The 12,785-nt window shown below is 48.2% G+C and overlaps 3 protein-coding genes across 5 annotated transcripts; 2 read left to right on the top strand and 1 right to left on the bottom strand.

The window, feature by feature from the left end:
* The first annotated feature begins 748 nt into the window (after positions 1-748).
* LOC125536909 (TatD related DNase) lies at positions 749-5,844 on the top strand. 3 transcript variants are annotated; one of them, XM_048700201.2, is made up of 12 exons: positions 761-920; positions 1,087-1,107; positions 1,206-1,306; positions 1,409-1,466; positions 1,574-1,617; positions 3,346-3,426; positions 3,879-3,949; positions 4,021-4,131; positions 4,278-4,360; positions 4,613-4,829; positions 5,414-5,497; positions 5,643-5,844. In XM_048700201.2, exons 1-12 carry the CDS (start codon positions 893-895, stop codon positions 5,722-5,724), a joined length of 981 nt encoding a protein of 326 aa, XP_048556158.1. In that variant the 5' UTR covers positions 761-892; the 3' UTR covers positions 5,725-5,844. The 3 variants fall into 3 exon arrangements, with proteins under 3 accessions (XP_087400037.1, XP_048556160.1, XP_048556158.1); XM_087543911.1 differs by having other exon boundaries at positions 749-920; positions 1,409-1,617; positions 3,346-3,421; XM_048700203.2 differs by lacking the exon at positions 3,346-3,426 and having other exon boundaries at positions 758-920.
* Positions 5,845-7,187: 1,343 nt separating this feature from the next.
* Positions 7,188-10,974, bottom strand: LOC125536910 (RNA-binding protein CP33, chloroplastic). The gene is made up of 4 exons (XM_048700204.2): positions 10,441-10,974; positions 10,247-10,348; positions 9,841-10,152; positions 7,188-7,881 (listed from the first exon to the last, which is right to left on the bottom strand). The coding sequence occupies exons 1-4, from the start codon at positions 10,867-10,869 to the stop codon at positions 7,678-7,680; spliced, it is 1,047 nt and encodes a 348-aa protein (XP_048556161.1). The 5' UTR covers positions 10,870-10,974; the 3' UTR covers positions 7,188-7,677.
* A 115-nt stretch (positions 10,975-11,089) lies between these two features.
* LOC125536911 (uncharacterized) lies at positions 11,090-11,987 on the top strand. Its single transcript, XM_048700205.2, has one exon. The coding sequence runs from the start codon at positions 11,264-11,266 to the stop codon at positions 11,813-11,815; it is 552 nt and encodes a 183-aa protein (XP_048556162.1). The 5' UTR covers positions 11,090-11,263; the 3' UTR covers positions 11,816-11,987.
* The last annotated feature ends 798 nt before the right edge of the window (positions 11,988-12,785 follow it).

The raw sequence follows: 12,785 nt of genomic DNA, 5'->3' as shown, positions 1-12,785 counted from the left end.
GCGCGCACGACGCGGCGGCCTGGCGCCTCTTGAGGCCTCGTCAGGAGATAAATTTTCCCGACGTGTCGAGCCAGTGGGCGCAGGATCTTGCGCCTCTCCCGCGGCTTTTCACCGGCGAAGACCGTCGTGTTCATCGGAGGCGGCAGCGTCGTCTTGTCATCGTCGAGATGGACGTGGAAGCCATGGTGGTGTGGCGCGATTCCCGCAGGACATCGTCGATGAGCGTCAGTTCTACAAACAAAGGAGGACGGAGAGGGAAGCGAGGAGGACGGAGCGAGCCGTCTATTGGGAGGACAAGCGTGTCTATTGGGAGGACAAGCGTGCGCGGAAGTAGACCGTTCAATTGAAACTGAAGCTACGAGAAATGTCAAGGTGGGACTTCGAGGACGAGCAGTATGCTGACGCCTATATTCAAACGTCAGAGGAGGACATTATCGAGTCGGAATTAGAAAACGATGAGCGTTTGGTTTTTTTTTATCTGTGTACGCTAGAAATATCCATGTATCCTTTTCTATCGGAAAAAATGGTCGGCGACATCGGCGATGAGGCAGGCAGGCGAGAGTGTGCTGTTGAATGTGGAGAGGACAATGTGCCACCGACCAGTGGGCCCGGAAAGGAGAGAGGATGAGCGCATGTCGGCGCCGACGTAATTCCAGCTCAAAAATTAGCTAGAAATGGGTCGGCAAACGAACAAAAGTGGTATTTTAGTCGGCGCGTTGGATCGACTTTTGTGCCCGCGCCGACCCAAACGAAGGGCGGCGAACGAAATGGATCGCTCGTTGAAGTTGCTCTAACGGCCCAATCACTTCTCTCCTCCATCCATAAAGAGAGACTTCATTGCTCCATCCATGGCCGACACCGCCTGACCTCTTCCTCCTCGCGACCGGCGACCATGGCGTCCAACACCGTCAAGCTCATCGGCAAGTGCTCTGCTCCTCTCACCTTTACCCCTAATAAAAGAAATCACTAAAACCACCCTTTGCTCTCCCTACATCTTTCCTCTGATTCAGCGATTTGCTGCTCTTACCCAAACTGACTGCTCACTCTCTCCTCTGATCTTCTACCCCTCTCCGGCTCGGCCACCAGACATCGCAGTGAACTTCACTGGTAGGACCTTCTCCCTCCACCCGTAACACCTTAAAGCTGACATAATTTTTGTTCTTGGTGAGTTACTGATTCACCTTTTGTGTCATGCTGCTGAGAAGATGGCATGTTTAAGGGCATCTACCACGGCAAGCAGTGCCACTCTGCCGACCTCCCCAGCGTCCTCGCGCGAGCCTGGGCTGCCGGCGTCGACCGCATCATTGTATGAATACCTGTCTGCTGTGCCTCCTGTTTGTTCTGCTCCGGTTGATCTGTCTCAATTTCGTATGCTATAAGCACAATTCATCATTTGGTCCTACATCAGGTCACCGGAGGGTCTCTGAAGGAGTCTAGGGAAGCGCTTGAGATCGCCGAGACCGATGGTATGCCCGGCTATTATGATGCTGTATATTGGCTTACTGGTGCATGCACAGTGTTTGATGGAATGCGCCTGAGGAATTTCTTATTTGTGCGTGTGTATGCAATGCAGGGAGGCTATTTTGCACCGTGGGAGTCCACCCAACGAGATGCGGGGTAATATTGGAATATATTTCTTGCTTTGGTCATGACTGATTTCCGAAAAAGGCTTTTGCTCCGCTTTATATATAAAGCACATATCACCAAGCACCCAGTACAAATATATGCCACCGCAACACACGCACACACCCAGGGCAAGATACATAGACGTTGAGCGAAGCAACACCATCTCTAGCACTACCACCATGAAGAGATGAAGCTACATATGACGAACCATGTGCTCCAAGGCGACGCCTTCAAGAAGGGTACGACACCGGAGCGCCGCCACCGCCCAATCCAAAGATCAGAGTTTCCCCTGGAGCCGCATGACGGGCAATGAGACGCCTTCAAGAAGGGAACGATCTACGCTGCCGCCGGTCCGTCGGAAGATAGAACAGGTTTTCACCTCGGCCAACACTCACCGCCACCGAACGCCACACCCTGGCAACCACGCCGCCCACACGGCCATGGTGACCGGGCAACACCAAGGCACGGGCTCCGCCCAAGAGCACCGTGCTACCACCACCAGGGCCGCCGCCCCGGCATCCAAGACCTTGACACCATCTCACCCGAGACCCACCGCAACCCCAACGAAAGAGACGAGCGGAAAGGTCCCACCTTTCGCACCCCTGGCCGACCCCAGCGTCGAGGCCCAATAGGCCGGCCAGAACTGGCATCCACCGACCCGTCCTGCTGCCCCGAGCGCGAGACGAGCTCGGTCCTGCAGCACCGAGAGGGGGACGAGGTCAGTCCTGCTGCACCGTGCGCGAGACGAGCTCGGTCCTGCAGCACCGGGCGCGAGACGAGCGGTGGACCGCAGCTGGAAGAGGACCAGCCCTCTGATGAGAGTAGCGGCCGGGCGACGAGGAGATAGAGCGAAGGTCGAGACGGTCCGCACGCAGACGAGCCGACGCCGGAGAAGCCGGCCGCTTTCGCGGGCAGAACCGTCGAGCCACCATGAAGCCGCCACGACAACAAGAGGCCATCCGGTGGACCTCCCCACGCCGCCGCCCACGGCCAGAGCAGCGGCCACGCCCCGCCGCTGCCCAACCCACGTCGCCCTGCGAACTCCAAGCGCCGGATCCGCCAGGCACGCACCGCCGGAACCACGAGCTGTCGGCCGACCCCCAAAGCGTTGCCGAACGCAGCCCGCGCCGCCGCGAGGTCAGCTTTGGCTGGGGCGCCGGCAGCCAACCCTAACCCCCGGCCCACACCACCACCTCCCCCTGGAGCGGAAGAAGAGGAGAGGAAGGCCCAGGCCGCCACTGCTGCGCCGCCACCTCCGCCAGCCGGCTGCCACGGCGGAGGAAGCCGCCCGCAGCCCACACCGCCCGCAGCCCGCCCCTACCGGATCTGGATCGAGCCGCTGCCGTCACCGCACCAGCCGAGCACCACCGAGGTGCAGCCCATCACGCCACCCGCACACCCGCGCGCCATCACCTGCGCCGATGAGGGGCCGCGCCGTGGTGCCCCGCGAGAACGCCGCGACCAGATCCGGGTCGGCCGGCCCGCGCCAGCCCTCCCGCATGAGGCGATGAAGACGCCCCGCCGGCGGCGGCGGGAGGAGGAGGAGGAGAAGAGAGGTGGTGGGGCGGCCGGCGGCTAGGGTTCCTCCCCTGCCGCCCGCGGGAGCGCCAGAGGAGGAGGAGTCGGGGGAAGCTGGGCTTCGTCTCGTGACTGATTTTGGGATGGATATGTGCATTTGTGCTTTGGTTGCCTACATTTACTACTTTTTGGATGGTTTAGGAGTTTGAGGAGAGTGGAGACCCGGAAGGGCATTTTCAGGCTCTCTTGGCTTTGGCAAAGGAGGGCATCGAGAAGGGCAAGGTGTGTATATGGATCATATGGTTGCTTGTTTGAGAATTTACACAGTGCTTGAACTGCACAACAAAAGGACAGGCATATGCTCTAGTGATGAACTTTCTCGTAATCTTTGCTTACAAACAATAGGACCCTGAGAATCTTGTCAATTAGGAAAGGAGCCCAACTCATTCATTGCTTACTGAAATATGGAGCATCATTAAGTATCCTTATGTGCTGATGTTCCTCTGTGGCAACCATTGTATGATGATATACCAATATGGTTAACAAGCTCACACAATCTGATAATCTTCCGTTGCAAAGGAAATCAATCTAATTCCATGAAGATATGATCTTTTGCGCAATAAGAATTCAGTAGTTATTCTTTGCAAAAGAAAAAGAAATTCAGTAGTTACCATGCCCTTTTCTGCTCTTTGGACACTATACTTGCAAACTCTAAGTGGATTCAGTTTCTGCAGGTTGTGGCAGTTGGCGAGTGTGGTTTGGATTATGACAGACTTCAGTTCTGTCCTTCAGATATACAGAAGAAGTATGGTCCTGCACAATCGCAAAGACAACCTGACAATTACTCGGCATTTTCTGAATGATTTTAAATTTTAGGTACTTTGAGAAACAATTCGAATTGGCTAAAGCAGTAAAACTACCGATGTTTCTTCACATGCGTGCTGCTGGTGGAGATTTCTCTGAAATCGTATCAAAAAATCTGTACAGGTAATGTTTATTCTGTAGACCACAATGACAAAACACAAAGAAAACAGTCGATGGATTATTATGTTTTAGTTGTATCCCTTCGTGAATTAAATTATACATGGTTATTTCCTATATTTATTTCTGTGAACCACATTTCTGTTTGGTAGGTTTCCAGGTGGGGTTACACATTCCTTCACTGGTACTGCAGAAGAACGTGACAAGCTTCTTTCTATCGAGAATATGTTTATAGGTCATTTCCCTCCCTTGGTCTCACAAACCTGCATGCGAAGCAACATAATAACTGTAAAACTTCAGAACCACAAACATTCTTTCATTAGTGGCAAAAGCTATTTAGATTGGTTTAATGGCTTTTCTGATGGAAAGCCTCCATCTGGGCAATGTCACTTGAAGTTAAATTAGCATTTGATATTCTGTATTTTATTGTAATAACTCTATGATGCCTTGTAGTTTGTAAATAATAACTCTTCATGCACCACTGCAGGTATTAATGGCTGCTCTTTGAAGACTAAAGAAAATCTTGAGATTGTAGGAGGTATTCCTGCAGAGAGGATGATGATAGAGACAGATTCTCCTTATTGTGACATAAAAAATACTCATGCTGGAATCCAGTTTGTAAAATCGATCTGGCCATCCAAGAAAAAAGAGAAGTATGAACCTGGTTTAACAGTTAAGGGTCGCAATGAGCCTTGTTTAGTAAGGTATGTGGAAGCAGTTGGGCATAAAATTCTTGCTGAAGCAAATGTTTGGACTGATCTCCAAGTTTCAACTTTGTATGTCAAGTTTGCTTGCACCTGGAATGATTATTTTGCTTTTGCTTCACCAAATACTGCATTGGTTTTCTGAAGTAGATCAATCCTTATGCCATTTCTGTTCGAAACAATAAACCACTCCCTCTGTAACTTTTTATTAGACATTTTTAGAGTCCATGACAGTGTCAAAAAATGTCTTATATTAAGTTACAGAGGGAGTAGTAAATTAGATGTGTGCTTGAAATGTTGTCTTTATCAAATGAAGTTCTGACCACTTGCAATTAAAGTTTTCTGCCATGCAGCAAATTGTTTGTTTAGCCTTGCGCCTTGATGTAGAACCAAACTATTCTTTGTTGCTCTGCTCTTTTACTAGGATGTTTGAAGCATTTTATTACATCTCATTATCATGATCTGTAATCAACTGTTCGTGGACCGGAAATTGACTTCTCGTATTCTTTTGCTGTGCTAAATATTTGCACGTGACTCTTACCTCCAGATTTTTTTTGACAAAAATAGATATTTCTCCATTACAGGCAAGTCCTTGAGGTAGTGGCTGGATGCAAAGGTATTGCTGATATAGAAGGCTTAAGTAAAACTCTGTACCACAACACATGCAGGTGAGCCGTCACTAACTAGGAAACATCATACCTTCCCTCTAGACACTCTAATATGGCTAGGTTTTCTTATGTTACGCAGGGCTTTGCTACTAACGTTATCTCCAGTTTTTAGATGCTATCATTAAGTGATCTTTCTACCCTGCAGGCTCTTCTTCCCTCATGACATGGATGCTTCTGCAGATGCACAGCTTGAGAGTGGTGGTGTTACTGCAGAACAGAATAGCTGATAATGCAGAGTGAATTGTTTTGAAATATTTCATTTTTGCTTGCTCTTCGGTTTTCTGGTGTCTATGAAATATTTATGGTGTCCTAAAATTCTTCTAAATTTACAAGCTTCAATTCGAAAATGGCATCGTATGTTCGTGCCTTAGAGATTAAAATACAGATAGGATTATTTTCAATATATATATATATATATATATATATATATATATATATATATATATATATATAGGGTCGCGCTATTCGTCATCCTGGGTGAGGAATAGTTATTCTTCACCCTTCTTTATTTTAACACCAATGCACCGTATTTTTATGTTTCGTAAATTTTGTCTTATTTCATACATAAAAAGAGAACGTAAGAAAATATGTACTCGCCGTAAAAAATAGTTTATGTTACGTAAAATTATGAATGTAAAAACATAGTGTAAAACATACATAAAATGTGATTTTTCTGGTCTTATAACCTATTTTTTTATTTTTTTATAACCAAATTTTACATATTGAATCAATCTACATGTAACTATTTATATTCTAAACATAATTTATTTAGAAAGCGATCGTAAAATTATCTCGGGTGAAGAATAACTTATTCTACGCCCTGGGAGGTGAATAGTAACACTATATATATATGTATATATATATATATATATATATATATATATATATATATAGGGATTGACTATTCGTCACCCTGGGTGAGGAACTATTCTTCACCCCCCTCTATTTTGCCATAAATGCACCGTAATTTTACGTTCCGTAAGTTTTATCTTATTTCTAACGTAAAAAGAGACAGTAAGAAAATATATAATCGTCATAAAAAATATTTTATGTTATGTAAATTACAAACGTAAAAACATAGTGTAAAATACACATAAACTGTAAATTTTCTTATTTTATGACCTATATTTTTATTTTCTTATGCCAAATTTTACATAGTGAATCAATATGAGTGTAACTATTTGAAATATAAACGTAATTTAATTATGAAATGGTCGTAAAATTACGTCGGGTGAAGAATAACTTATTCTGCACCCTGGATGATGAATAGTAACTTCCGATGTAATCTTACGATCATTTCATAATTAAATTACGTTTTGAATTCAAATAGTTATATTCCTATTGATTCACTACGTAAAATTTGACATAAGAAAATAAAAATATAGGTCATAAGACAAGAAAATTTGCAGTTTATGTGTATTTTAGACTGTTTTTACGTTTGTAATTTTATATAACATAAAATATTTTTTACGACGATTATATATTTTCTTACAGTATCTTTTTGCGTCGGAAATAAGACAAAACTTACGGAACGTAAAATTACGATGCATGGATGGTAAAATAGAGAGGTATGAAGAATAACTATTCCTCACGCAGGATGACGAATAGCGCGATATATATATATACTCAAATCGCTTTTTGTGTGGAAACAAGTCCAGGGAGAAAGGAGCTAAGAGCCTAAAAGCCAAACTGACAGTAGCGAACAACCTGGGTATCATTCCAATTTATTTCATGAAAGGGCAGCACAACCACTTAGTCAATCCAGTACTCTATATTATACAATATACAAAACATCTCTACTGAATTGAACATGTTTCCATGAAGCACTTTTGGATCCAGATATTTCTGCAACATATGTATATCACAAGAGTCTAATAATCTAGTGTCCGTGGCTGAAATCCCACTTCTGCGTCAAAACTTTTGCTCAGACCAGTACATCTTGAATTGGAACGGCAGAATTTTTGAACCGGTGCACCAAGCTTACAACTCAATCATCTCTACCTGTCTATTACTCCCTCCGTTCCTAAATACTAGTCTTTCTAGGCATTTCAACCAGTGACTACATACGGAGCAAAATGAGTGAATCTACACTCTAAAATATGTCTACATACATCCGTATGTAGTAGTCATTTGAAATGTTTAGAAAGACAAATATTTAGGAACGGAGGGAGTAGTAGTTACTAATAGCTGGCAGTTGTCTGTAAGTTGCTCTTTTCCATCTCACCTTCAAATTGTCCTGAAGTAGTAGTACTGTTTTTGTCGACCTCTGGCTCAGAACCACCTGAGGCAGTTTGTTCTTGCTGGGACTGCACTGTGCTAGGAGTTGATCCAGCTGGAGGGTTCTGTGCCGCCAGACTAAGTCGGAGTGGCCTCCCATCCAGTTCCTGCATTCAGTAAACATGTCAACCAACCACTGTTTTCACTAGTGAATCCATGTCAAATTAACATGTTGGTGAGATTTTTTTTTAGAAAAGGAGGATGACTCCCGGCCTCTGCATCTGGGCGATGCATACGGCCACTTTATTAATTATTCTCATAAGACCTTACAAAATAATACCACAGTAAGACTAAAGCCACCGTCTAAGCAACGAACTGTCGCTACACCTATCCAGTTGATGAAGGGGCCCAGATAGCCTGGGCCTAATACCAAATAGACATCGCAGCCAAACCTAACATCTAAGACCCGAGGACCCATCTAGGACGCCTGCCGGGCATGGGTCTCGCCGGTCCGGCGTGCTCTTACAGGCCGCCGCCGCCAACTGCCACCGCTCCATCTTCAGAACTGTACTGATGCATCAACCTTACTCGGTCTAGCTATCGTCGACGCCACCACGACGCCCAACGGCACCTCCTCCCTACGTGCAAACAACTGTGCACGTCGCGGTCGCCACTAATACACCTCAGCACCATGCTGCCAAGTACCACCAGCCGACATAACTTGAAGTCTTTGGAAGATATGTCGTGCGTAGCACCTGCCGACCAGACATGACAAAGCGTAGCATCTGTCGGCCAGGCATGACTTAACATCTCCACCGAACCTCCGTGCAAGACGAAGTCGCTCCACCTCCTGCCTCTGACTTCCGGCGCTGCTCCACAAACGATGCTCACAAGAGAGAAACGACACCGCAATGCCGCCATCGTCCGACCTGGAACGCCAGATCCTAGGGTTTCCCCCAGAGCAGCACGAGTGGGTCAACAATAGTTACACGACGATGCCTCCATCAAGGTAACGGCGTAGAACGCCGCCATCGCCTGCCAACGGCTCGGTTTTCACCGGCAACCATGTCTCCCCAACTCGCAGCCGGGACTAGATGATGGATCTCGAGATCCGATCACCAAGCCTCTGGCCGGCCATCTCTGACGAAGAAGATGACCACCATCATTGGCCAGCGAGACGGCGCGAGATGAAGTAGGGCGCTGCTAGCGTGCGTCCTGGCCAGCACTACCGACGCTCGGTCTGTCTCGGACCACGCCTCATGGAAGCGCTTCCACGACGAGGACGCAGACCGGAAGCCAAGATCCGGCCCACCCGCGCGCCGCCACGTGGCCACCACCAAGTGTCGTTCAGGGGCAGCCCCGCCGCCGTGAGGGACGCCGCCCCACGGGCAGCAGGTGCCAGCCACCGGCGGAACACCGCCGCGCGCCACCGGCCGCCGCGAGATCTGCGCGAGAACGACAAGGACGCCCCGCCGCCACCTTCCCCGGGGACCACGCGGGCTTCGCCGGTGTCCCCTCCGGCGGCGGCGAAGCTGGGGAGGGACGGCTGGCGGCGCGGTTAGGGTTTCCCCGTGCGCCAGAGGCGACGCACGGGGGACGTGACGCGCAGGGGCTTCGTTAGAGATGACCGTTGGTGAGATCTTAGGGTACCCATTGGCCATTGTGCATAACTTATGATTATATATATGATTACTGATCTATCCATGCATAGAGTACAAAGATAAGTTATACTTTGGTCAGTTCATGTTATCAGTATTGACTCATATTTTTCTCTACGAAATACTTAACAACTACTCCCTCCGTTCCTAAATATTTGTCTTTTTAGAGATTTCAAATGGACTACCATATACGGATGTATATAGACATATTTTAGAGTGTAGGTTCACTCATTTTGCTCCGTATGTAGTTATTTGTTGAAATCTGTATAAAGACAAATATTTAGGAACGGAGGGAGTATAACAAGAAATACCTGGTAACCTTGTTCCTACATTTCATAGTTCAGTTTTCAAGTACTCGTCGTTCTTATCATGCATGGCTTGGTTCTACTTATGCTATTATTATACCATGGTAATCCAATGAAGTGATGTGGTGGGAATTTTTGCTCTAAGGTTGCAACAAAGACATACCACTCCGTCCATGGCCTGCAAGACAGCCTTTGCATCTTCTATTGTCTGAAAGGAGACGAAGCCAAACCCCCTGGAACGACCCGTGTCACGCTCGAAGATTACCCTGGCACCAACCAAGCCAGGCTGCCTCTCGAATGCCGTCTTGAGTGCATCAGCCCGCACACCCCACCCCAGGTTGCCGGCGTAAACCTTGTATGTCCCATCGTCAACAACACGCAAGCTAGTCCTTGCAACCGCTGCCGATGCGACTGCCCTCTCTCCTCCTCGCGGCACTTCCGGGAAATTCACCCTGACTGTCCTCCCTCCCAGCAGCTGCATTGACACGTATGCATTCATGACCAAGAACAGGAACACACTTTTGTGTGGAATGGAGAAGAATTGATGATCCAACTAGTGCGGAACTCACAGCTCCGTTGAACATCTGGACGGCCTTGGCAGCCTCCTCGGCGGTGGCCATGGTGACAAAGGCGAAGCCACGACTCCGGTCGGTGATTTTGTCATAGATTATCTGCAGGAGCGCAATCATGAAACCGTTACAGGAAGACCAGAGATAGGCACAAATTGAAGATAGGACTTGGATTGCATTTAGCTTGCGAGTACCTGGACATCGTCGACGCTGCCGGCCTCGGAGAATGCTGCAGTGAGCTCAGCGGCGGTGAAGGTGTAGGGCAGGTTGCCGACGTAGATTCGCCCGGGCTCTTGTCCAAGTGCCGGCCGGTTTCTCGGGGGATAGTAACCGCGGACTGCCTGGACCTCGGGTTCTGCCTCCTCCCCTTCTTCCTCCACGTACTCCTCTGGACCCTCCTCAGAGTAATGTTCTCCGTTAGAAGAGAACTCTTCGCCGGAAGCAGCGGAGGCGGAGGCGGGCAGGAGAATGGGGTGGCGACGGTGGGAGGAGGAGAATAGGCGGAGCCCGACGCAGTGCCGCTGGAAGTTGTTGAGGTTGAAGTGAGAAGGAGGGAGTGGGATGGCGGCGGCAGTGGCGGTGGGGTGAAGGAAAGAGCGGAAGGCGGCGACGGCGGTGGCCATGGCCGTGGAGGAGCGAGGAGCTTGGTGCTGTGCTGTGTCAGTGGGTTCGGTCGCTCTTGTGGGTAATTTCCTTATCCCCTACTCCTCTTTTTTCTTGAAAGGGCTTATCCCCTACTCCTAGTCCTACCTATTGGGCCGGACTTAAGCGGGCCGATACTTATTGGCGGGGCTCCGGCCCTCTTGAGAAACGCGAGAGCACGAAGACACCGGCCCACTAAAGACCCCCTCTCCGTGTCCGAGGACAAGTCTTCTCACCAGCGGCGGCGGCGGCGGCACCGTCACCGTGACGAACTCTGCTTCTTCCTCCACAAAAACCAGATTCCGCCGCCCCGAGACTCCCAAAACACTTCTTTTCCCAACCAAATCCACCAAATCTCGTGCGAGAAATTTTGCAATGGCGTCGGTAGCGTCCGAAGTCGATCCCGCCGTGGAGCCCCACATCGTCGTTGAGGAGTCGTCCAGCGCTGGAGGCAGCCGAGAGGAGGCGCCCCCAGAGGCTGCGGCGGTAGAAGCGGTGGTCGAGACAGAGCCGGCGGATGCGGAGGAAGAAGGGGAGTGCGGGTTCTGTCTGTACATGAAGGCCGGAGGTTGCAAGGAGGCGTTCGTGTCGTGGGAGGAGTGCGTGCAGGCGGCGGAGAAGGAGGGCTCCGACATGGTCGAGCGCTGCTTCCAAGTCACCACCGACCTCAAGAAGTGCATGGACGCCCACGCCGACTACTACGCCCCCGTGCTCCAGGCTGAGCAGACCGTCTCCGACCAAGCCCAAGCCGCCATCGCTGCTGCCACCGCTGATACAAACAAGAACAACGGAGAGGAATCCGCTCCCTCCCCGGACACTGATTGGGTGGAGGTTGAGGAGGCTACTTCCTCCACGCCCGCCGAGGGGATGAAGAACGAAGAAGCAATTGTCGACAAGGCAGAGTCCTTGTCTTTGGGTAACCAATAACCGGGGAGGGTTAGATTTTTCAGCTCGTGATAACTTCTTATTCAGTATGAGTTATGATCTGATTGAGGCGCATGAGGCTAGTTTTTATCCCCTTGTGGGGAAATAAGGTTGTTCTTCCAATTAACTGTTGGACATGATACCGAATTTACTGAAGAATTTCTGGATGCTTTTATATGATACTAGGTTACATACTCATCATGTTTGTGCTTGATGCATTGACATTGTATCTCTAGAACTACTCCTGGTGAGCATGATGACGACAAGATACACAATTTGCTTTAGAATTTCTTGATGCTTTTCTGTTACATATGGGTTACATATTCACCACGTTTGTTGCTTGATGCATTGGCATTATAACCTTGGTCAAGCCCTGGTGACTGCGATGTCTAACAAATTGCATTGGATCTGCCATGCTGAGTAAATTTGAAATAGGTTTCAGCTGGTCCCTGTCATTGACATCAATATGGTTTGCCTTCATTTACCATTAAAATTTAGGATTTTAGACTTAAATCAACCTTTTCTTTGTGTAAAAAGATGGCAGATCTTTTAACTAGTCACTTGGCCAAAGCAATAGTAAGAAACTTGGAATGCTGTACGGCCAAACTCCCCAAAATAATCAGTTGCATGAACAAAACAGCAGTTATTTACATTGTCTTATGTGAGGGGGTTTTCGAATAATTGTTGGACGTGATAGTTTGCTGAATTTTTATCTGATGCCTTTATATGGTACACGTGTTGCTTGATGGATTGACATTGTATCTCTGGTTTATTTAAGTCATCATCATCATGGCAAGATATACTTGCAGTGACTGTCTTGTACATCGTCTCTGAGTTGTATGGGGAGTTTGAAATAAGTTCCAGTTTGATTGCTGTCATTGACATAAGTATATATCATTCGTTCCATTATTGTGAACGAACAAAACAGCGATTATTTAAACACTGCCGCTATGAATGTGATACTCAGAGTTAT

This window comes from Triticum urartu, chromosome 2A, assembly GCF_056163025.1.
Source record: "Triticum urartu cultivar PI428250 chromosome 2A, HENAU_Tu73, whole genome shotgun sequence".
NCBI classification, from domain to species: Eukaryota; Viridiplantae; Streptophyta; class Magnoliopsida; order Poales; family Poaceae; genus Triticum; species Triticum urartu.
The sequence above is the reverse complement of the archived record's forward strand: the minus strand, read 5'-3'. Positions and strand labels throughout refer to the sequence as shown.